This window comes from Falco punctatus (genome assembly GCF_963210335.1).
Source record: "Falco punctatus genome assembly, chromosome: 4".
NCBI lineage: Eukaryota > Metazoa > Chordata > Aves > Falconiformes > Falconidae > Falco > Falco punctatus.
The window spans coordinates 45,779,193-45,803,871 of record NC_137583.1 but is presented as its reverse complement, the minus strand read 5'-3'; the positions used below and the strand labels follow the sequence as shown (position 1 = coordinate 45,803,871).

Below are 24,679 nucleotides of genomic sequence, written 5' to 3'. Positions count from 1 at the left end.
AGTTAGATCCCTTTCTGCAACTTGTGCCTGGTGTTTCTCCTCCTCTACTGTGCCCCCTGAGCCCACCTTTTCTGTAACCATTAATTTGTGAAAAAACAGCGTTTGATCAGCCCTCGACCTTCCCTCCTCCAGGCTGAAGGATGCGGTTCTCACCTCTCCTCGTGCATCCTGTGCCTCAACCCTCTACACCTTCTTGGTGGCCTTGCTGGACGTGCCTCGGCTTGCACGCAGAAACGGCAACAGGACAGAGCCCTCAGGAACCTGCTCCAACCATGGGCACGAGAATGTTCCGGGCTCCCTTCCGACCTCAGCTATTCCCCGTTTCTCACCCCAAAGCTGTGGGCTCTACACTTCCTTAAACACTTACTGGAAAAAGCCTCCAGGCTCCTCAACACCTTGTTGTGGGCAACCCATCCCTCCTGCCCCACCCCACCCCCCCGCCCTCCTCATCCTCACCTAGAGCCAAGCTTCAAAACGACAGTTTTGACCCCAAACACTTAACGCTGGGCTCAGCGCGGTGCAATCCCAATCCTTGCCAAAAAATCCTGCAAAAAATCCACTCGAAACGACAAGAAACTGCTAGAAGACCAAACTGAAACCAGCAGCTGCGCCCCTCAAGCTTGCGAGTGCAACACACACGGAGGCAAAGTGCACAGGGATGGCAGCAGGAGCTTCCTCTTTGTTCCGCCTTTGTTGCATCCCAGCCCCAACACCGTCAACAGTCGGATGACATCAAAATTTTGTGACAACTGCTGATTTGACAGTATCTTTATTACACAATATCTTATTACATACAGCATTCAGGAGACAGCTGACAGGGAGGAACGGCTACATTTACAGCTTGGGAGGTCCCGTCAGCCGCCAGCCCTCCTTGTTGCCTATCTTCATTAGCGCGGCGGTAATTCCAAACCCCAAACACGCAGTGGTACCAGTCAAGTAACTGTGAGCTGGAAAAAACACAACAAACCATAGAAGATCTATTAGGGCACAGGGACTGTGCAGCAGACCTCGACAGATCCTGCAATTTTTCCATGAGCTACTCACAGTCCCTTGACCATTGTTTGGCAACAGAAATCAGAAAAGTGGTATTATTATTATTATTTTTTTTTAAATAAGCTTTCTCATGCTTTTAGATTGTAATTTGAAATATCAGTTTCTACAATCCACCACCCTATCTCCTTACATAGGCAATCTGGAATTGCTTATCTCAGTCACAAAAATAACCATCGCTGCTTCAAATTCTAGGAAATCGAAAAAAACCCTAGGTAAATTAAAAACAAATTCTATTTCACCACAATCATAACTGAAATAAATCCCTCACATCTTGAACGCTGAGTCTGAATGCCTAAAGAAAACAGAGCTGGGTAAATATCTGCAGGAGCTAATCTAGCTGGACAAGGTGCCATAGGAGCAACCGCAGCACGATCCAGCTTGTCCCTCAGAGCACGTGCAGAATTCACACGGCAGACGTTAGATTGTATTTCCCGTGTAAAGCAAGTCACATTTGTTGCCAAGAAAACTTGGATTTCCACAATGACCTTTTTTTTTCATACCCTGCAATTTCAAGTTATAACTGGTAAGTTGTAACTGGCAGTACTGGGTCAGCTCTGGTTTCATTCTGCAGCTCGCCTTGGGGCTCGCCCCGGTGCCCTGCTGGGCGCTGTTTATGCCAGCGGACCTGTACAACACAGCATCAACGAAACCGGAACGCGACGGAAATCTGATGCTGAGATGAATCTTTACCAAATAAGCCTGACGTCAAGATTCTGTAGCGTTTTTCCCCTAACAGAAAGGTTTCTAACACCAGAGAGGGCTTGTTTCATTGCGGGCACTGTCCACATTTACCTCTGGCACCCAAGACGGCTCCTGTTGCACAGCCGCCTATGAAATAGTTCAAGGGATCCTCCGGTTCCTCTCGGATTTGGGCACTGAGGCAGGTAGTTACGCCAAACACAGCTCCTAGTGTGGCTGTAAACAAGAGGTAAAAAACCAAAATAAAACCCCTCAAGGAACTGAGGATGAATAAAGCACATTTTTGAGATGCACCGTGCTGTACAACAGTTCCTCTGGGGAAAAGGAGGAAAATGAAGCAAGATCTGCTTTCGATCACCCAGGAGCATCACATCCTAGCCACTGCAGTGAGATTCGGCATTATGCAAGCCCCATCCCGGTTCCTTCTGGCACCTCCTCTGGTCCAGCCAGGCACCCACCCCGGTGCTGTGCGGGTCCTGCACCAGCAGGCGCAGCTCAGCCGTTAGCTGGATCCCCAGGACCTGCTGCGGGCCAGCACACCAGGCAGGGTGTGCGAATGGCTACGGACAAACCCCACTGCATCCAGCTCGGTTATCTTCCAGACGGGGCAGTGGGGCAGCCCCCAGGCAGCCAGGGGGTAAGAAAAGGGGGGGAGGGGGGGTGTTTCCCTGAAACACAGCTCCAATCCAGCCTCCCAGGGATCAGGTGGAGAAACGGACGACTCGGCTCTCTTTAAGGTCACTTTGTGCTGGCACTTTACTGCTCTGCCTGCCTGGGGCTTGCAATGATTTTGGGATAGTTAGAAAAATGGATTGAGTTTGTAAATTATTTTCTAAAACCGATTCTGAAATTAAGAATTTTGAACTGAACTAGGAAACCACAGAAGCAGCATTGTCTTGCCCGCTGAATTACACACCTCACCCCATCAGACCCTACGTCTATCTAACTGCAAACTTCCGCAAACAGCGGTGTCAAGCAAACACACAAAAAAATCTTTTTATGTTTGTAATACAAGTTCCTGGTCATGAAGGACCCATCTGCAGACTTCAGCTCATCTTTCTGGGGAACAACAGAAATGTCCCGAATAAAAATTGTCCATCTGTATGGTAAACTCGTAAACCACAAGCTCGTTAGAAACCTATGCAGTTTTTCAGCAGAAAACGTAATGATGCTGATCCTAAAATGAACTGAAAAAAGCACTGAAGAACCAAAACCCACAGACCAAGGACGGCATTTCAGCTTCCCTGCTTTCTCTGCTTTGGGCCAAAGAGTCTGTAGGCAAAAGACATGGCTTCAGGCCACCAGGTCTGGCCCCTTAACACTGGGCAGGACAGCCCTTCTTCAGGTGTGGGAATTGGGAAGAGGATGCAGCATGCTGGTTTAGGATTACGGGATTTATTGAAATACTAATTGATTGTAGGAGAATTATAGAGGAATGAAGGCAGGTTAATTAACATTGATAATATACAGCAGTGGGCTGGCTGATGGGGATAATGTGTAGCTGTGGCTGGTTCCTGCTGAGTAGTTAAATAGCTCTAAGGGGTACGGAAGGGATGGACTGAATGAAGAGAGACCTGGAAGGAGCAGAGGGAGCGCCCTGGATGTAGGAGAGGCCCTGGGAAAAGCAGGGGGCTGGGATGAGGAGAGGCCGGCTGGCAGAGGAGCCGGGAGAAGGAAGAATCCAGACGCAGCAGAGGCAAGAAGCAGGGTGAGCTGGCCTGAAGGGGATGGAGAAACAGCACAGGCAGGAGGTGAACCTTTGAAACCTCATGGGGGCTGGTGGCTGTGCTGGGGCAAGGCGTGGGATCTGCTTGTTGGAGTTAACCTGGGATGGAGGGGAAAAGCCTTGTTGCAGCTGGTGAGTTTTGCTAGTGCTGTGACAACTGGTTATGTTATCTGGTCCATTATAATGACTTTTTATGGCTCAACTCATTACAGGAGATTCCAGGTCCTGTTTTACAGTTGAGAAACTCAAGAATGCAGATCTGGACCACTTGTGAGATAGCTTCCAGTTCAGGGCTCTGCTGCAGAGCAGGAGAGAGGTGCCACAAGCCACTTAATTAGGCTGAAACCCAGGGTGAGCTTGGTGAGGAGAACACTGCCCTTGACAAAGCCTTGGTGAGCTTCAGCCCTGCAGATCTGCACCCCCACCTGGAACAGCCCCCTTGGGTCCCTGCTTCTCCCTTCAGCATCTGCCTTCTCTTGCAAAACAAAGACAACTCAAGACAACCATGTGGTTTCTTCTGGGCTGTGCAGCCTGATGGGGAAACCCCCACGTTTATCTTCCTTTTGCTATCAAAAACACTGTTTGCTCTTCAGCGAGTGTGATTTATTAAGCACAATACCTAAATATATGAAGTAAACAAGTTTGCTTCCACTGTACTTTTGTCCACAAAGTAGCTGTTTTGCAAATACATGCCTTTTACTCTAGAGTACAAAAAGCGTGTCACCTGAACTTCAAATAAGGCACGTGTCTGTGTAGAGCACAGGGAGGGCAGGGGCTGGTGCAGGTGCATCCCCAGCCTGAGCTGCTGTGGCATCAAAACCCAGGAGCTTCTCTTGCCATCACCTGCATGGCTACCCGTGTTGCATTGCCTAACAGAAAATATTGTCCATGTATGAATAATTCTATTCTATTCCAACCCGACATGTAGGTAAGTGGTGCAGCTGAGGGAACATGGAAGGGAGCAGCAGTGGCCAAGCTCTGTGCTTTTCATGTGTCCTGGCCATGTCTGGCTCTGGGCTCCCACACCAGGGACCCGCCACCTTTGAGGGATGTGGAAGGGGAAAGGGACCAGTACTGCTATGAAGCTGCAGCTGGAGGCAGAGGCAGCCTGGGAGGGGGGAAGGCCCAGGGGATGAAGGCCCTGAGGGAAGGCCAGGCCTGGCAGGTGTAGAGGAATTGTAGGGGAATGAAGGCGGGTTAATTAACGTTGATAATATACAGGGTGGGCTGGCTGGCGGGGATAATGTGCAGCTGTGGCTGGTTCCTGCTGAGTAGTTAAATAGCTCTGAGGGGGACAGAAGAGGAGCTCTGGATGGAGAGACCTGGAAGAAGCAGAGTGAGCAGAGAGAGTGTGCCCTGGATGTAGGAGAGGCCCTGGGAGAAGCAGAGGGCTGGGATGAGGAGAGGCCGGCTGGCAGAGGAGCCGGGAGAAGGAAGAATCCAGACGCGGCAGAGGCAAGAAGCAGGGTGGGCTGGCTTGAAGGGGATGGAGAAACAGCACGGGCAGGAGGTGAACCTTGGAAACCTCGTGGGGGCTGGTGGCTGTGCTGGGGCAAGGCGTGGGATCTGCTTGTTGGAGTTAACCTGGGGTGGGGGGGAAAAGCCTTGTTGCAGCCGGCGAGTTGGGACAGTGCTGCGACAGGGAGGGGGGAGGCCAGGCCCGGCGGCCCGGGCTCGTGGAGACCAGGCCCGGTGGGGGAAGCCCCGCGGAGGCGGCCCGGGGGGGGGCAGGCCAGCCCCTTACCCATGGTGGCGGTGTCCCCCGCTGCCATCTGCAAGGCGGCCAGGGCGGAGCTGGGCTGCTGCAGGATGATGCGGTAGGCCGAGCCCAGCAGGCCTGCAACACAGGACGGCGTCAATCAGCGCGGCCCCGCTGCCGCCCCCCGCCGCCCCCCCCCCCGCTCCCCCGGCGCTCACCGGCGGCGGCGCCCACGCGTGTGGTGAGCCAGGCGCGGCGCGGGCACTCCTCGCCCTCGGGCCCGTCCCAGTACCCCGCCATGGCGCCGCAAGGGCACGGCCGCGCGCACAGCTCTCGCGAGAGCCCGGGGCCGCCCCGCCCGCTCAGCACCGCCCCCGGGGCGGGGCCGGGACGAGGGGCGGGGCCGCCGGCAGGGGCTGGGTGAAGGCGCCGCGCCGAGCTGGGGGCAGGGGGGGTCCCGGAGTAACGGGCGCTGGCACTCCCCGTGCCTGAGCCCCGGTGCCGCACGGCCGGGCAGGCTGCGGGCCCCGGCCGCATCCGTGCTGCCTGCGGCGGCGGGGTTAATGGTTTTTTTGCGGTTCTTTTTGAGGTGTTCGTTTGGGTTTTTTGGTGGGTTTTGGGTTTGTTTTTTTTTTGCTTTTAGGGGCTATAATAACGAAGTAGCACTGGGATGATTTGCTGTGCACTTCCAAGGCCTGCCATGGCCCCAGCTGTCTCCGTGGGCTGTTACACTTGCATCATTCATTTTTTTCCCCTTCTGAAATAACCCATATGCTTTGACCCCAGCCCCACCGCCCTTATATAGTAACATCCGTCGTTGTTTCTCCAGTTACTCTCAGTTTGTGACTAAGAACGCTGAACAACCCCCCTGCACTCCCTCCAGCCCAGCTCCCCCCACTGAGGTGGCTCCTGGAGCCCAACAAAGTCCATAAAGCGAGTGATGCTCAGCTCAAGCTTTCTCACCCCTGTCTATTTCTCATTCCCCTGTACACTGAGCTTACTAAATACTTAATTTGTGCATTTCCCAATTAAGCCAGGGTCCCCCCAGCACCTCTCTGCTGGACAGGATCTCAAAGCAGCTGGAAGGAGCTAGCTATGTGCCCCAGGTTACCCCAAGAAACAGCTGTTTGTTACGAGCACTTACAAACACCCCCCCAGCCAGGCCCCTGGTCCCTGCCCGGTGCAGGGGGTGTATAACAAGGGAATAATCCTGGCCCTTGCACCCAGCAAGGGTGCTGCTCCCCCTGTACCCCCAGAAGGTGGCTGTTCTTACAGCTGCAAACTGAACTGCACACAAGCACGAGGCACACACGGGCCCTCTGTTCTAGGCGGCAGGTGCACCCTCCAGCACCCAAATATATTGACTCCAAATATTTTATCATTATCTAATCAAAATTAGTTATCTATCATAATCCCAAAGATATTGACTCCAAATATTTCATTGTTATCAATATAATTATCTATTGTAATCTAACATAAGTTATATGTGATAGATAAATACTTATCTATAAGAATCCCAAATATGGACTCCAGATATTTCATCATCAATAACTATATATAAGTCCAAATATATTGACTCAGAATATTCTATTGTTATCTAACCATAACTGTTTATCATATATAATTACTTATCATAATTCCAAATATATTGGCTCCAAATACTTTATCATTATCTACTCAATTATCATAATCCCAAGTATCTTGACTCCAAATATTTTATTATCTAACCATAATTATGTATGTACCGTAATCCCAGTTAGCTGACATAGGGAGTATCAGGTCCCGTAATCGTGACTTACAAGCGTGCATCTTACAAGCTGCAAATAAGTTTCCTTCACCTCTGAACCCCTTTTAGAACCGAGGACAGAACCACCCAGCAGCAAGTCACATTCAGAACATCTCCCCCTCCTCCCCCCTTCCAGAGGTTTCTGTATGGCTTTATCCCAGACCTACCCGCTGACCTGACCCCACCAGAAAAGGGATTTTATCATGTCTGCGAGCCGGAGCCATCAGCAGTCAATACAATGAGCATTTCCCACACGCACAATTAGTGCAGACAGAGCCTTGGGGGCTGCTCAGCAGTTACCAGCAGGAAATTCCCCAGACTGGCAGATACCCGCCGGTCTCTTGCCCAGGAGGACATCACCTTCAGCATTACTGTTGGCTCTTCCCACGTTTCGTGAGAAGCCAAGGCAAGCCAGCAGAACACTGGGAACGCTTAAAAAGCACCCCAACTCCATCCACAGACACCCTTGGAAAAGCCACTCACTGCCCACCCCCAGCAACACAATTACCAGCGCTCCCGATGCCAAAAATCACCTTTCTTATCTTTAAGCCCTCAGAAGGAGGCAATCAAAAGGGAACTCAGATTACTATCTTCAAATGAGACACAAATGATCTTCAAGCACAGCTTTGCAAGGTACCTGCACTGTAAACCAGCAGCCAAGAATTAAGTTTGACTTTTAGTTCACCAATTCTGAGCACCAATGTTGCTCTGTGCAAATCTTTGCAGAAAATGACCTTGTATTTTATTTTAAAATAAAAATTGTTTTTTATTTTAAAATACCTTTATAACACTGTCTGAATTTAGCTGCTACCCACATAAACCGAACTCCGGAGTCAGTTAAGTCAGTGCACAGAAAGACCAAAGAACAAGGGGAGAAAAGCACACAGTGAAAAGTCAGTTTAATGAAATCTTGCATGACAAATTATGGCAATTATCATAATTGGAATTCCTAAAACTAGAGAAGATTATGGGGAAACATGGTAGACTTTCAAATATGTAACATGTTTCTAGAAAGGAAATAAACCATTTTCTACACTCACTGGGAGAACAAGAGGCCAGTCAAACTGCAGAATGGGACGCATCAGGAACAGTCATTTATGGCAGCAACACCGAAGCAATGGAATCGATACCTCAGTGACTGGGAACAGGGGGGACAGTCGTTACAGAGAGGTTTTTTAATTCCTGCAGGCTTCTAACAGTCTGGACACCTGCCCTGCCCGGTTTCAGTGGAGGACTGCTGAGGACTAGTTTATTTAGATCTTTCCCTGCCCTGTCTCCTTAAGTTGCATATCATACATTGGGAACTGGACCACAGGAAGATGTTGTGACTACACATTGCCTTACCTTAATGTTTGCATTTCCTGTGCGTGTAACATTATTTGAAATTTTTACGGATAAGAGGTTTACTTCTGGTTTTACTAACACCACTGTTCTTGCAACATTTTCCTGTTCAGGCGTGCTCAACTTTGTTACGCTCTTCAGTCTTTTTTTTTCCTAGAAAATTTGAAAGGCTGTGCCATCAGTCAGCAGCCAGAACAAGATGTACAGGAATTGCTAACAACATCCACACACTAACAGACCTAAAAGTAAAGATGCAGCAGGAGGATGATACAAGGGGAAGATTGTTGTAAGGCAGCAAACCTGGTTATCACCAACCTCGCTTCTAACAGCCCAGCGCAGGGCTCAGGGCATTTTTTCTTTGCTTGTTTTCTGATAAAAGTTTCAATGTGGTTCCCGCATATGCTCCCATAGGGCAGTCTTACACAAATCTTTCAAAACACATGGGCATTATCTGGTTTTACCTGTCACTAGTTGACTAAGGTTTAAAGCAGAGAGTGAAATAAGTTTTGCTCTGCCCTAATAACATCTTGCTGGGCAGGGCTTGAACTCAATCTGTGCCCAGTCCTGGGGGTGGTTCCCAGCAGTATTGCCCTCTTCACTACAAACATATACGCAATTCTGGCTGAAATAAATTTTTTATATCAGTAAACAGTTGCCTGATTATTATTTTTTTTAGAATGCAGTAGGTGACTCCACACCACCACTAAACCCCAAAGCAAGCACGCTTACTCCGTTTTTCTGGATCTTCATGCACACAGCGTCAATTTCATTTTAGGCAAAGCACCTCAAAGTGAGACCCTGCAGGGAGCCCATGGGGTTTGGGACCAGGAGGTAACACCCGTTTCTCCACAAGTAGGCTCTGCTGGCCACGACACATTCATTTTCTTTCTGCTGACAACAAGCAGCGTTACACTGCAAGGCTGTTTGAAGAGAGTAGTTTACATCTGAGTATCTCGGTGTAAGAAGATCCAAGATCCAAAATGCAGATGACTTATCTGAACACACAGTTCAGTTCCCCAGACCTTGTGATGCAGAAACAGTTGTGCAGGTGGGTGTTAAGACACATGCTTCTGTTAGTGAGAAGGGGTGCATCGATAGGTTTGTGCATGGTTAAAACACCCCGTAACTGTAAGGAAGGAAAAAAAACCAACCCAAAATGCAGAAAGGCATGAGCAGACAATCCAGAGAAATCACAATTGCACTGGCACAGCTAATCATTAGCCCTTTTCACTCCCTGGAAAAGGAACCCAAGCTGTTCCTTCAACAGGCTATGGGGAAAATCAAAGCACCCCCCTGCCCCAACAGCTTCAGCCCCCAACAATGATTAACAGCAATTAACAGGTAAAAACATGTTCTTGATTCCTGGTGAAGAAAACCGGGTTTCATTATAATAGAGGCAATAAGGACTGTTTTGCTATTTGGGTAATTTCCAAGTTGCTTTTGTGCTACAACCTGGATTTTCATTTTCAATTCATGCTACATTAAATTCTTCCCCTTTAATTTTCTTTTAAACGGTGCATTTTAGATCTCCTTAACCTACAGGAGAAAGAGCAAGCAAGGTAAGAAATAATCTCTCAGTAAACTATTTATAAAGTAGAACATTTTGGGGAATTTATAGGGAAGGTGACCTGGTCACTGGTCTTAGTGACTACCAAATTCCAGCTTTCCTGGACAACAATATACCATATGTTTTCACAACAAAATAAGCCTAAATTTTCACACAGAAGGCCAAAATTTGCTTTGGATGTTTTCTAACAAAAGTGAGTTATGGTTACAGTAGGAGTACTTCAGAATTACACACAGGAAAACACATTCTTGCTTTTATTTTGGTGGAACAGAATACAATATCCTTCAGCCCAAACTATTCAAAGCTGGCAATGTTACCTTTTTCTTCATGCTGCAAGACTTCAGGAAACAGAACAGGGATAGGAAGGGTTAGAAGTTAATTTTCTATTTAAGGCCGTTAATTCAGCGAGATATTTAATGTACTCAACTTTAAGCATGAATAGTTGCATTGACTTCAGTAAGATTATTCACATGTAGTTAAGTTCAGGCAAGTGCTTAAATGGCTTGTTGAATCAAGCCATTAAATGAGAGCTGCTTTATTATACAGATTTATTTTAATGGCTGACAAAGCTCATTACATGAGCCTATTTTATTCTTCCAAGGGCTAACAGCTGTTTCCTCATCAACTTTTCTGAAGGTGTAACCTGCATGCCTCCTACACTTCATTGTAGCCACAGAAACATAATTTTCTAAGAAAAATTGTATGCGACATCTATTATATATAGTGGCTTAGCTCTCCCTTAAATAGTAACAGAAAAGAACAGTACAAAACAATAGTTTCACTTTTTCAACACACAAGAGCATCTTATTGAAAAACTAAAATAAAAAAGTATCACCACAATATAAATCCCCAAATAATAATAATGAAATGGGAAGAAAGAAAAAGAGTTAGCAAAACGTCCTGTGGACTTTAAAGTCTCTTATTACCGCATTAAAAAAAAAGCTTTTCTGGTGAACCACAATGTTTTGTTTCTCTGTTTACAAACCCACTAGACAGGGAACAACGGTGTCTACAACCTACGTTGGGATTAAAAGGTAAAAACATAATCTGCCCGATCTGCAGTCCAAAAAAAAAAAAAGAAAGAGAATGAACCCCAAAGGGCCATCAGTGAGCGTAGGAACTGGTGAGGACACGGCTTCCCTGCAGGTGGCAGAAACTCATAAGGGGGGAGGAGGGTTTACGAAAGCAGAATTCAAGTTGGAACCGTGTCGGAAAGTTCTATCTCGGAGGCCTGCAAGACATGAACTACTGAAGAAACAGTCAAAAGGTCCCAATGAAAAGCTGTGACAAGCTGTAATGTGCCATTTCAATTACAAGGAAGAGGGGAAATGTTTGGTTTTCTTTTTTTTTTTTTTGGCTCATCAATATGATGAGCTTTCACATCCCAAACCACATTCAGGTAGTTTCCAAGTCTGCTTTTTTTGTGTGGAATCTACTGATCCAGACCAAAAAACCAAACAAACAGAACAGGGATGCACAGTTCTTAAGTCCTGGAGCCTTCAACACTGCCTGAAATAATAGCTGGCCTGGGGTATCCAGAGATGCCTGCAAGATGGTGTTCATAGCAGCCTTGCAAGCAGATCGGCTCACATCTGCTATGTGCTGCCAACATTCTGCCCATCACCTTCATCATTAGGACCTGAAACAAACAAAGTAGGTCTTTGTCATAATACGTTTTGTTTCTTGCCTTACAAGAGACCCTACCCGAGAAGCCTAGAGAAGCATCAGATTTAGGATTTCAATGACAGATGAGAACTGGAGAGTTCCCCCTCCCCCTGCTTTGTGTCCTCCTCCTCCAGATTTAAGCTGTCTGCTGCAGAATTCTATGCCATTGACTGATCTGGGGATCCCAGTAGCATCCCCGAGCCCAAAAGCTCAGTTTCCAGCCTCTTCAATCCACCTGCTGCTTTTGTTCATCCTCATTTCTTTCTCCCTGCAGCAAACCAGGATGTAGAACTAGTCCCTGTCAAAGGCTGGATGTTCTGCGCTCTAGGAAAGCAAAGCACAGATGAATCCCAAGCTGGGAGTACAGAAGGAAGCCTTCCTCAAACTGAAACCTAGTGCTTTTCTTAAGTTACATCTCCTTATGTATAATGAAATTAATTACACTCTTTCCCTGCCCCTTCGTAAGCCTTCTGCCCTCAATAGCACTCCAACTCCAGAGTCAGTCTGGATCCTGCCTGCTGACAGCAGCCCATGACAGTCATCTCAGGTTTTATACGCAAGCCAGCGTGGCCAAAGCAACAAAACGAAACCCCCAACCCCCTTAAAAATCCTGTAAACAAAACTAGAACCAATTAAAACACAGATAACCTCTGCTCAACTGTGACATGTAACTCAGAAGGAAGCAGCGCAGGGGCCTTTTTACCACTTGGAGAAGCAGCAAGAAGTAGCTGCATTCAAAAAGACAATTTGTGTAACGAGTTTTACTCCACACACCTGCGAGCAGCAAGAGGACAGATGTACATCTCTGATGTACACTTACAGAGAGGACAGCCTGCCTTAAGGAACAGAGAAAACGTATGGAAAACAGGAAACTTGTCTTGCTTACCACTTCCAACTGATCCTGAAGGTGCAATGACATCATCATCACTGTCTTCCTCATTTGATTGCGTTACCTCTGGCTCAGGTGCTACATTCTTGACTTCTTGCTCTTGTTCCACTCTACTCCGCAAGGCCAAGATCCGATGGTGTAACGCAGCATACAGCTGCCCTGTATCTTTAGAGCTTGCCTGTGGGTTTTTTTTTTTTTTTTAATATTCAGAAACAAGAAAAAAGTGCAAAGAATTATAACAGAATAAACCACCACTTATGTAATACACACCAGTCATGCCAGATTTCACAATCTGCTTTCCAGTTTTCTCACACAGGGTTTTTCAAACTAGGTCAGAATGGGCTGTGGTGTACACAGCAAGATCTTAGATATCCTGAACTCCGACGGAGAGAGAATATTCCTCTGCTCAGCACCAACAGTCTCTGGCTAACGTGACCAGTACAGGCAGATTTTAAATAACCTTCTTCACCCAGAGTCACACAGCTTTCCTGGCACCTCCCAAAAGCTAAAAAAAGTTGGTCTTGCACAGATTTTTCCAGGTTCATCACTCAACTTCACGTATTGGTTAATCACAACCAAGTCACTTGAACGTTTCATGATGCACCAACATAAAATTTCAACTTAGGGTATAATCAGAAAACTGACTGGGCGTGCAGTCAGGCAGGTGATGATTCCAAGCTTTCTATTGATTTATTTTTTAAACACTCTCTCTCTTACACTGGTCAGCTGTTTCAGAGGGAGGCATTTGTGACAACCCGCCCAAGAATCCATCTTTGTTATTCTCAAAGGTTAGTGGCCATTTCATGCCTTCAAATTCAAAATCAGATTTTAGGCCTGTCAAACCAAGTATTTAATTCCCTTTGAATACTATGAAACTGTCTTCACTACATCGATTAAGTCAGACTAACTACTATTACCATGAGCCCAAGTTAACTGTAAGGTAACAACTGCACTTCTCAGATTCTTGCATAAAAAACTGTTTCCATCCTCCCCATCAGTCACCTCTACATCTGCAAAATCCCCCTGCAGCGAGCTGCAGTGAATAAGTTATTCCATACAAGATACTTTCCATCAGTACTAAAATCACTAGTGAACAACCTGATGACAGATTAACTCAAACTTTTCAAATCTAGGAAAAAAGTACTGAGAAAAAGAGTTCCCCATTAATTTCACAGCTTTTTCTAATCAATGGTTATTTGGTATCATTAAGTCCCACTCTGGGAATCCAGATCCTAGTCCTACAAACCTAACGTCAGAGGGGCATCCGACCATTTGTTGCTATTCTTTTAGCTTCTGATCCATAAGAACACTTATTTATTTCTTTAGCAACTCCTTGTGTAGAATCAGTGTAAGTCAAATGAATGCAATTCAGACCTCTCAAAACCCTTAAGTGCTCCCAGCAGACGTTAGGGAATGACCTTTCTTTCCTGCCCACTGTATCATGACCCCCCCAGTGTTTCATTAATTCTAATTGGAATCACAGTTTCTCCATTTAGCAATCATAGGAATCACTTTCACTGTCCTGCTACTGCTTGGAATACTGTATTAAAAGAAAATCAAAGTTAAAATGTGTTACCCTTCATTGTTAACACAATGCTCTTGACAGATTTAGTTTCACTTCCAGTGAACATCTATACATCCACCCACACCGCACACAGGCAATGACAGCTTTCTGCACTACAAGTTCTGGTAGATTTAATTTTGGTTAAGCTATTAGAGATTTATGAAATTCCTGTTTCCCTTTATAGCAAAAAATGATTTGCATTAATCTTACACTACAGTTATAGTCTCAGTAGGCACAGAACAGATATCATTACTCTGTGGACTACTCTTTGGACAACCTTGGGCAGCTTTTACGTGGAATTTCTTCACAACTAGTAAGGCTTTTACGACAAGCAAAGTCTGCCAAGCCCCTTGACTCTGGGGAGAGGGTCAGAGTAAGGAGGTAGGATGCAAGGAAGAACGGGAAGCAGAATCACAGCACGGTCAAGGTTGGAAGTGCCTCTGGAGATCAACTAATCCAAGCCGGTGCTAAAGCAGGCTCTCCTCGAGCAGGCTGCACAGTCACAGCCAGGCGGGTTTTGCATATCTCCAGAGAAGGAGACTCCGCCACCTCTCCAGGCAGCCTGTTCCAGTGCTCTGTCACTCTCAGAGCACAGAAGAAGTTCTTCCTCATATTCAGCCAGAACTTTCTGTGTTTCAGTGTGTGCCTGTTGTCACTTGGCACTACTGAGCATTACATCCACTACAACATAAGGAAGCACCAGTTTTCGTAGGAAGGTCAAGATGTAAACAAAAAACAGTACTCACTGATATAAGAAAAACTTTAACTCCCTGGTCCTCTGTATCCATGGCAGTGATCCGGATACTCTTCTCACTGGCTTTATCGATCTGCATCTGAGCCCAGAGCTTGGTATTTAAGATTAACCTGAGACTCCCCTGAGTCCTCATCACTAAAGCCAACATACAAGATCAGTTAGGTGGAAACAGCAAGCTCAAAACAGCTAAGATAACCATTCACAGAATAAAAAGCTAAGTCTCTTCATAAAGAATGTTAAGGGAAAGCCCTTACAACAGGAATCTTGTTACAACTGTTAATCAGAAGAATGTAGGCTATTTAAAGATTATCAGTCACATCTCAAGATATTTAGTCCAAAGTCTTATATGTTAATACATCAAAGTCCAGTGGTTGGATCTGAGCTGATAATCTCTGGCTAATGCACATTCCTGCCAGTCCGGACAATTCTGCACTATTCAGAGAGACCTCCCCCGCCACAAGCACCCTGTTCCAAAGTGCCCAGATCTGAAGAACATGACCATAAATTTCTAGTCAAATACTCAGTTGCTAAATACAGCTTGCTTTTGCAGGGAAAAAAGTAACTGCAACATTTGCTCCAATAGGAGGATATGAAAAGATACTCTTTGAAGGAAAGGGCCATAAACTGAAGCAAGAGAAAGGGTCCAAACTACTTCTGAGTTGCTGTAGCTAAGACACAACCTAAAGTGGATGCAGCTGTGTGTCATGGAATCATCCTATGAAAATAGCACCGACTGTCATCCAGTACCTCATTTCCCCTGGTTCCTCTTACCCAGCCGAGACTGTAATGTTCCATCATCTGTTGAGGCCATATCATTGAGTCTGAGAAGTCCTCGACCTCTTTCCACCCAAGACTGAGAGTTTTTATCAAATACAAAGAGCTTGCACTGAATCTGTAAGAGAGAACGCCTCTGTAGTACAGTGGTTGGTTGAAGTAATAATATACATCTTTAGTCACTACAGCCAGTTAAAACAAAAAATCAGATTTCACACTGGAATTTTAAACTGTTTATAGCTGTGCAAACCAAAGCAGTTGTCCTCTCTTTTGCAATAAATCCCTCAGAATATGCTGTCTGGTTTCATAAGGTTTTATTAACAGAACTATATATTCTTAAAGAATACCTGTGTTCAAGTTCAAACAACCAGAATAATTTTCAGATAAGATTTTCTTCTGTGGAAGTGTCTAAATTTATTATGATAAGAAAATGGTTAAGAGTCATCTATAGTCTTAGATCAGTCAGTTCTTTTACAAGAACTCTTAGGTGCACTAAAGGTCATATTGGTTGTTGGGAAGACCCAGCACAACAAAACCAAAGCAAAGTTCTTCCTGTATTAAGGAAGAAAGAATGATAATGAGTTAAGATGTTTGTTCAACTATCATGACATAAAGTCATGAATAAGTAAGAGGCATTTTTCCTGCCTTCCTGGTTCATCAGTTTGAAAAAGTACAGCTTTTGTGCTTTCTAATGGTAGGGCTGTTCCTGCTTCCCATAAAAGCTCACTTCTGCTGGCCCTGCTGAACTTCTCTGCTTTATATCCCGTTCTCTAATCCAGCGTCATTGTCACTGCTGAGGTTTCATACTTAACAGCATCACTCCTCAAGCTCCCCACATATGTGCACGTACTAGGTGGAAAATATACTTCCATTTTCATTCCTTCCCTTTCATTTTCTCCACCACAAAACGCCTTGCTCTGTATTCTTCATTTCCGCAACATTAACATCGTTCTGTCCGTAAAAATCCCATCTGGGATTCCAGTGCGTTAAATTTCACAGGAAAAACCCCAGAAAATAAGCGAGAGGTCTGTTAAGTTCCAACACATGCACATCAGCCCTCTTAATTATTCAGCTACCAAAAGCTGTGGGTTTCCTAAGTGAAACAGGACTCATCTCTTCAGCATCTTGTTCGATTACATGAAGCATCCAAGAATTTCTGAATTATATCGAAACAGAGAAGTACCAGAACAACTATTTAAAGCCTGTTTATATCTGGTAAAAAGACAACCAAGGCGGCAAACATTATGGGTTATTTTTTAGGATAATACGAAAATAACTGATATACATTAGTTGCTGACACAGTGCATCTGTTTGGTGTCAACAGACCAGCATGTCTGTACGAACAAAAAGCTATCCCTAAAAAATAATGCAGTTCAAGTGCTGAGAAACTTAGAAGATAGAGAAAAAAGCCCCCTATAATTGGAGGATAAAGCAGAAGGGGGAATTATATATACCACTTTGTTTTACATGAATGAAAGCCTCGTACGCTTTTCTTAAGGACATACTGTATATTCATTAAGGACATAAGTATATTCAAGTTAACGAATAACTACAGTGTTTAAAAAAAAAATCACAAATAAAAGCAGGAGTCTAAGTCACAACCAAATGCCCTTTAAACATCACTATTTCAATTTGGACCCTCAAGACAAACTCGAATACTGTTTTATGGTTTCTGCTCTGCAAGAAGCCAGAGTGCTGGCATAATAGTCCATTCTGAGTTTTTAATTATTGTACTACTGAAGAAATTTTTTAAGAGAAGTTAAAAATATTTGGCTCATTTAAATTTTCTTCAAAGAATTGTTTTGTAGGAAATGGAAGCTTTTATGTGATGGATTCAGGAAAGTATGCTTAATATTCATGTGGATGGCCAGAACACTAACATTTATTCAGAATGAGGAAGTTAAGAAACAACAGAGTAAGGATCTGATAATAAACATCCAAGGTTTGAATTCTGAGACAAGAAAGTACATCAGAGATCTAGAGGACAGCAGAGTTGTAGGGAATCAGGTGATGTGCCTCCACTGGACATCCACATGAATCCCATAAACTCAAAAGCTCCTCTACTTGATCCGTTTCTTACCTGTAAGACATTACTTTCAGCCTCCTCCCCAGTAATCACTTCTACCTTCGCTAATAAACACTTCCTTGCTGTTGCTTTAGTGTAGGCTGCTGCAGACTCTGCCAGCGATTCTGAAATATTATTAGCTGAACAGCATTTTGAAAGTTTGAGAATGATTAGCATATAATTTTGTAAGATTTATAAACTTCTCACACAAGTACACCAGAGTTTGGAGAAATAAAAGTGCAGAAGACAAACATTGATAGAAGACCAGAAATCTGATTGAAACAAAGTTAAAGCTTGCCTTTTAAGACTTGTTTTAAAAGCACAATATGACACAAAGAACAGAAGAGGTAAGTTACTGAAAAATTTTGTCCCGCATACAATATTTTAAAGCCTTTGCTAACGCAGGGACACCTACATATCTGTAGGTGCCCCAGCAGTACTGATACTGCTACCAGCTATATGGTTGTGCCCACACACGTACAGCACAATCTTCCACTTTTATTTTGGCTTGCAAGCAGTTTGCTGGAGAACTCCCATAGCTCCCCAAATTTCCAGAAAACCTTGCCAATCTGAAGAGTCACAGAAGTCTAAAATCCAGCAAACAGTTCTCGGTTCATGCAAAACATTTGGTGCACCCGCTCAATACAATATACATTTGAGTCAGACATTCAGTCACTGGAAATGTAACAGAATTGTTAAACAGTTTGCCACATTTCTTCTACACTCCCAGTACCTGCCATGCTAATTCCCTCTGCTTTCATTCTGCTGAAGATACTCCCTTATGCTGCAGAATGACCACAAAACCCACCCACAACAGTGTGGCCTGTATGTGTTTAACATTAAAGATGAAAGGAGAGGAGAAACTAGCATCCAGCATGTCACCTCCCACCCACAGCATCCATCTTTGGTTACAGGATAGTAAAGGCAACATAAAAAAATAATGTTATTTTTTATAAAGGAACAGGATATTGAAAAAAGCAATCATTTAAGCAAGGATTAGCTACCATTCCTAAAACAATGTTTTGTTTTTCACCTTTCTCTGGGGTGGCTTCCTGAGAAGATGATTCAGACCCAGACTCTGTAGCAGCATTCTCCTTATTACTCTCCGTACTACCTTCATTTGATTTTGGTGGACTCTATGGCAAAAAGAAGAGGTGGTAAACTGAACACACACACACAGATTTTGCAGAACAAGACTAGCAATCGATTAGAGGGAAGCCCTAGTGTTTATCAACCACGCAGCAAAAGAACCACCCCACGGATGACATGCTTCCACGGTAAAGGCTGTCCTAGTGCCCCAGCCAAGGGACCGAATGGAGCATGACCTGAGAACCAGTTCAAATTATTTTCCCCCGGAACTGACGCTGAATTTCAACCCTTATTTTGAAGTTGTGTTCAACAAAGCAAACTGATTTCAGCTACAGGTCAGCTTAAAGCACACCTGACTGAACTCCCTGCTCGGCGGTTGGATGGGTACGAATCCACAGCATTAAATGTTTCCCTTTTGCCCCAGCAATACACAGCAATAAAACCAGCAGGAAGCAGCGAGGCACTGGAAGTTACACCTTGGGCTGGTACACAACGAACAGAGAATCTCCTGAACCATACCCAGGTACTGAGGCAGCTGCCTTACTGCTGGCCTTGAAATCCCATCGCTGGGGGAGCCCCGTAGCAGAACTCTTCTCAGTTTGGAGGGGACAGAACATAAAACACCCTCAAAAATTTATATTGAAGCCACTTAAAGCAGCAAGCTGGGCCACAGAGTGCTTGGACTGGAGAACCACACGCCCTACAAAGAAGGTGCTGGATCTCCTCAGAGCTTGGCAGGGAAATCTGGGAGCACACTGCTGAACAAATCCCCATGCTGCACTCAAAATAAGCTACCCACAAGGGAAACCATGCTCCAGAGTGACAAATATTAAAGTTTCTCAAAATTCCCAAGTGAGAATCCGTAACACAAACTGCTCAGAAGATGACAACGTTTCATGCCCAGTGGATACTTACTAGGACCCGCTCACTCATGTTCTGTCCAAAAACAAACTTGTTGCTAGATGCATCTGCACTGTTTGTAGAGTTCTCTACACTGAAAAAAACCACCAGTTTTTATAAGTCAGGAAAATATCTGTTTATCTTCCAGTGATAAAATTCCTTAAGCGAGCAATCATCACTGGCTTTAAAAATTAAGCACTGATTGACACAGAAATACAGGCAAAATTTAATTCTGTTTAGTAACATGAGAGCACACACTAGTTTTACAGAATGAGAATTATCCCAGAATGAAGGCAAATGATTTTATCACTGTAAATATCTTCCCTTTAGATGTCTAATTACATACTAAATGCTGAACACTAAGTCAGGGCTTACTGTTTAATCCTGTAACATACTTTTTAAAATAGCATTCTACATGCACAAAACTTGAACTACTACACATTCTCAGTCAATTTTCTCAGGAACAGAAAGAACTGAAACAAACCCACTTGCAATATTGTAACTGAAACAAACGTAGCAGAGGTAAGTAACGCCTTTTACTAGACTATCTGCAGTGCTACAGCCTCGCCAAGAAGTTTCACAATCAAACCTCAGCCCTTACACCTTCTTTATAGGACAAGAATCCTCCTCCCATGCGGCATTTTTATGATTTTTTTTTTAAATTAACACATTTTAAACTCCATTTAGGAGTTTTACTATTTTACTGAACTATAGAAACTTCACAAGTCATTGCTCATCTGCCTGCCCTTCAGGCATATCTTTCTAAAACCTCACCACGCTTCCTAAGTGAACATGCAGACCGCTTGAAATCAAGCCTATGTGCATTTCACCAGGTTTGGAAAATGCGGGGACGTACGTCACTACACAATTCAAGAACCACCAAACTTGAAATCGTGCAGGTAGAGTTGTTATTTCTGAACAAGGAGATTCCAAGAACAGAGGAAATCCTCAGAGGCAGAAAGTTTTGCCTACTAAGGGAATTAAATACTACAGTTCTGAGCTCCAAATGTCAACTGGGAACTCAACGGGATCTACTGGTACCTGCCATGGCACCTGTTTAAGGTGCCATACAGTTTAAGGACTCATAGTATGTTACACGCAGGGAGGAGTTTTCTTTTTGCAAGTTCATCATCATAATGTCTTGCCCTCTCAGCTAAAAAGCAAAGCCACCACCACTTAGAGATACTTAAGGTTTGTGTGTTTTGTTGTGGTTTTTTTTTTTTTTAAAGGCAAACCCAAAACTAGGTTTCTGGTAATTGATCTACCATGAATAAATCTTCCTAAAGTGAAGACTCAATTGAAATATGATACAAGTTGAAAGATATGAACAAATATTCCAGTATTTGGATGTTATTGTCTGTCAAATCTGATTAAAAAAAAAATCTGACATGTCTCTGGAAAGGCATTGACCTGGCATCCACACAGTCACTCTGGGGCATTCTCTGCCTCTCCAGCGCATCATCTGAAAAGCTCAGTGTTGAAAGAGATTCAGGCTGCAAAACTGCCTAGTGCCAACTTCATGGTGAACAACAGGGTCTTAAAAATGCAGAATGTAAGGACAAGGCAAGCACACTTTATGGGCGCTTTTCTTGCCATTATTTCATGACCTCAATCTGCAGTTCAGGTTCTTCCAGGAGCAGAGATGCCACTATCACTCTCAGCGGGATTTGCCCCCATGCTTTTCCAGTTATTACTTGTATTCACAGCTGCATAGTACAAAAATCCCGTCCGTTTCCTATTCTGTAACACTTTTTTGACCAATATTGAGCTAACATTTTCAGAGCCATACTGACATCTTAGCCTTAAGTGAAGGCTGTCTGTTGAGTTCACCACGTATATAATTAGCACAATTTTCTCCTGGCTGCCTTATGTATACCTACATCAAATTTCTTCTGATACTACTGCCTAATCAGAAATTCTCTCAAAGACCTCCCAGTTAGGCTCCTACTTATTCATACGAGCACCCTGTATTGCTCTGAAAAGCTTATTATCACAAACATCTAACTTTTAAACCACTTTCCTTTATCCCTATCATATATAAAATGCACTGAACAACACAAATACAGCACGGGTCTCTACAGGATTCTACTGACAGCTCCAATTTATTCCATCGGTGTTTCCTTCTAAACATTCGTGAGAAGACTTATCTTATGCTTAATTAATTTACCGAAGAAGCTTTGTGAGGACATGGTCAGGTAAATGGAGCCAAATGCATCTCCCTTGACCACATGATTGAGCATTGCCCCAGATCTGAAGTTTGCCACCTCATTCATCAGAAGCCTAGGTCCCCACTGACCCAGTATAACCCTGCATCCAACAAAGAGCGGATGTTCAAATAATTTTGAACACAGAATAAGGAAAAAGCATCATAAAGGTTTCCCTGTAGTCTCACCTGGAACTGATGTACTGTAGAAAATAATTTGTTGCAGAAGGTACATCTGATGTAGGAAGGCCAGCGTTCTGCACATCGGCAGTTTCACTGCTTTCATCTCCTAGCTATAAAAGAACAAGTATATATTGACAGTTTTTACCAACCACAAAATTTTGAGCTCATTCTTTCCCAAGCCAAAGTTCCATCCACAAACACATTCTACAATAAAACAATATAAGCCTATGGTCAGTACTACGCTTCCTTTTGTTATGCTAGGAAACCCTTGCAAACCTGTCTTCAACAGGAGGTACCAACAATCCAATTATTCCATGCACCGGTTTGAACCCAGGCTGCCCTAATTTTCTTTTCTCACCTTTTCCATGAAGTCTTGGTTGCATGGGAGCATCTTAGGAAAACATTTCAACTTAATTCTCACCAAAAAGGTAAGAGAAAGCATAACATCACGCTTTAGACGTTACCTGTGACTGCAGTAGATTTGTTTATTTGAAAAAGCTTCTTATGCTGGAGCATATTGATTTATTAATGTCTAGAAGACAAGTTTTACTAAACAGCCAAACTGTGTTCACAGCTTCTATTTTTGCATACATGGAGGTTTTAACCCTGTTATATAGCGGCTTCAAAGTACTTTATAAACTGTGCAATGCTCATGCCAACAAATGATCTGTTCCACTGCTGCTCAGCCTTAAATACATCAACTCAGTGTCAAGATAACGAAACACATGTGTACCTTAACTCTATCTCTTAAGTTTTGCCCAAATACAAATGCTTGCTGTGCATTTAGTTCCGCCTTCTCACAGCTGTCACCATCTGAAGTATTGTTGGACTCTCTTTTCTGACATTCGCCCGCCTAAAGAAAAGAAATCGAAAACTTTAGCCTAGGTAATGGAGTTTCTCTAAACAAAACCCACATGTTACAACATGGTGAGTCACACTGTCATTTACAATGACAAGTAACATCTCCAGAGCTATGAGGCAAATTTTGAATTAGAAAAAAAAAATAATAATCCTCTGTTGTTGTTTAGAGCAGACAGGGTTAAAGAAGCATTCTGTTGAACAAAAGGAAAAGTTACATTAGCTTAGGATCTCCTTAACAGGTCTTCCTTCTGGATAAGCATCGGTACCTCCCTGCTGCCAAAAGGGCTGCACGGTGGGCTCAGCTGCCCACCAAGCTTCCCCATACATCTGATGACTTTCAGCCACCAGACTCTCCCACCAGTCAAGGGAGGCTGGCTTGAAGGCTGGAGCTTGTACCCATTTAAGGATCATGTTGTTTAGGGCTCCTGCAGTTCCCTGCGGATTTTCAAGACAGAGTCAAGGCTTCGCCCAAATAGCTACAGGCTACCACAGAGATGCTTAGAGTAGGACAACAACGGGGAACATTTTCACTCCACTACCTCGTATAAGCACAAGGCAGAGACCTCAAAGAAAAAAATCTTTTCTGCCAGTAAAATAAGACAATGACTCACATCTGCTGTAACAAGGGCAGAGTAGGCTCATATATAACCGCAAAATGCCATGTACTTGCCCTCACTTTCCCTGTGGTACATCAAACCTACACCACAGATCTGCCTAAACAATCACTGATACAAAACCTCTAATTCCAGATGTAACCATTCATCCTTATCAAGCAACCGCACGTTCTGCAGACAGACTCCAGCATTTAATTGCTGTGCTACCTCCAGTTACAGCTGTGACAAAGCTTCACACAGGTGAAGCTGACTACAAATGCCAAGAGAATGAAGAATATCCCACCACACTCCTTGATAAAATTGCAAATGTTCAGTTATGAAGCTCTATACCATTTAACACTCAGCTTTCAATGATCCTTAACACCCACATTTAAGAGCTCTCTTCTACCAGAAAGTGTCCTCCTAGGTCAGTATTTCTAGACTTTCATTAACATCAAGGGGACTTCTGGTTAAAAAGTTAAAAATGTATAGAACGTCTCCCTAATGGCATAAAGAGGTAACAAGCCTGTCCTACAAAGCCTTCATACTGATCCATGCAATGAATTTACTTGCTGCTGCTGAATTATGACAGTAGTCTTTCACTAAACCTTAAACTGCCATTCACACTTGAAGTCTTTCTGCTTAGATACTCAGACTTCAAAGTTAACTGAGACTTGAATTTCAAGTAAACCATTGCAGACACCAGCATTGTTAATACTACTTTTATGCTCAACGTGTCACCAAAAAGCAATCCATTGTCTAATGAAGCTACCAGAAAAAAAACCCACCCTGAAAAACCACCCAAACCCCACACACCCTTAAAATCCCCCAGGTCTTCCTCAACATCCCTTAAGATGCCAAGGATCTCTTGATAGTCAAGATCTCTTACGAGGCTCAATACCTGCAGGAAGGAAAGGACTGGACACATTTTGCACAGAACAGGGAATTACCTCTTTCATTACTATTTAATTACTTCCAAAGTACCAAATAAACAACTGTTAACACTTAGATGTCTTTACCTGACCCCTCCCTCCACCGTTACCTGTAGGGAATTTATTTGTTGCCTCTGGGGTTTTACCCACTATAGCTCCTGTCTCTACACTTATGTTACTTATTTGCTTCAGCTGCCTGTATGCATTCCACCCTCACACTTCCCAACACCATTCCACATTCAATTGTTAGAAACCAAGCCAGGATCTGTAAAGCCATCCTCCCCGGGCAGGGGACTGGGTTTGCTAGGCAGTCCCAGGAGGAAGACTGAACATGTG

At 44.1% G+C, this 24,679-nt stretch overlaps 2 protein-coding genes across 4 annotated transcripts in view; both read right to left on the bottom strand.

Annotated features, from left to right (window-relative positions):
• Window positions 1-753: 753 nt before the first annotated feature.
• Window positions 754-5,554, bottom strand: NDUFA11 (NADH:ubiquinone oxidoreductase subunit A11). Of its 2 annotated transcripts, XM_080384179.1 has the most exons (4): window positions 5,396-5,554; window positions 5,223-5,315; window positions 1,846-1,968; window positions 754-947 (listed from the first exon to the last, which is right to left on the bottom strand). In XM_080384179.1, the coding sequence occupies exons 1-4, from the start codon at window positions 5,475-5,477 to the stop codon at window positions 835-837; spliced, it is 411 nt and encodes a 136-aa protein (XP_080240305.1). In that variant the 5' UTR covers window positions 5,478-5,554; the 3' UTR covers window positions 754-834. The 2 variants fall into 2 exon arrangements, with proteins under 2 accessions (XP_080240305.1, XP_080240306.1); XM_080384180.1 differs by lacking the exon at window positions 1,846-1,968.
• Window positions 5,555-7,845: 2,291 nt separating this feature from the next.
• RANBP3 (RAN binding protein 3) overlaps window positions 7,846-24,679 on the bottom strand; it is a 48,939-nt gene continuing 32,105 nt past the window's right edge. For both annotated transcript variants that reach the window (XM_080384121.1, XM_080384122.1), the window contains 9 exons: window positions 22,691-22,810; window positions 21,964-22,067; window positions 19,587-19,665; window positions 18,616-18,718; window positions 17,598-17,722; window positions 15,515-15,635; window positions 14,736-14,878; window positions 12,423-12,603; window positions 7,846-11,510 (listed from right to left, as the gene is read on the bottom strand). In XM_080384121.1, coding sequence (XP_080240247.1) covers window positions 11,467-11,510; window positions 12,423-12,603; window positions 14,736-14,878; window positions 15,515-15,635; window positions 17,598-17,722; window positions 18,616-18,718; window positions 19,587-19,665; window positions 21,964-22,067; window positions 22,691-22,810 — 1,020 coding nt within the window. In that variant the 3' untranslated portion in view covers window positions 7,846-11,466. The remainder of the gene's footprint in view (window positions 11,511-12,422; window positions 12,604-14,735; window positions 14,879-15,514; window positions 15,636-17,597; window positions 17,723-18,615; window positions 18,719-19,586; window positions 19,666-21,963; window positions 22,068-22,690; window positions 22,811-24,679) is intronic.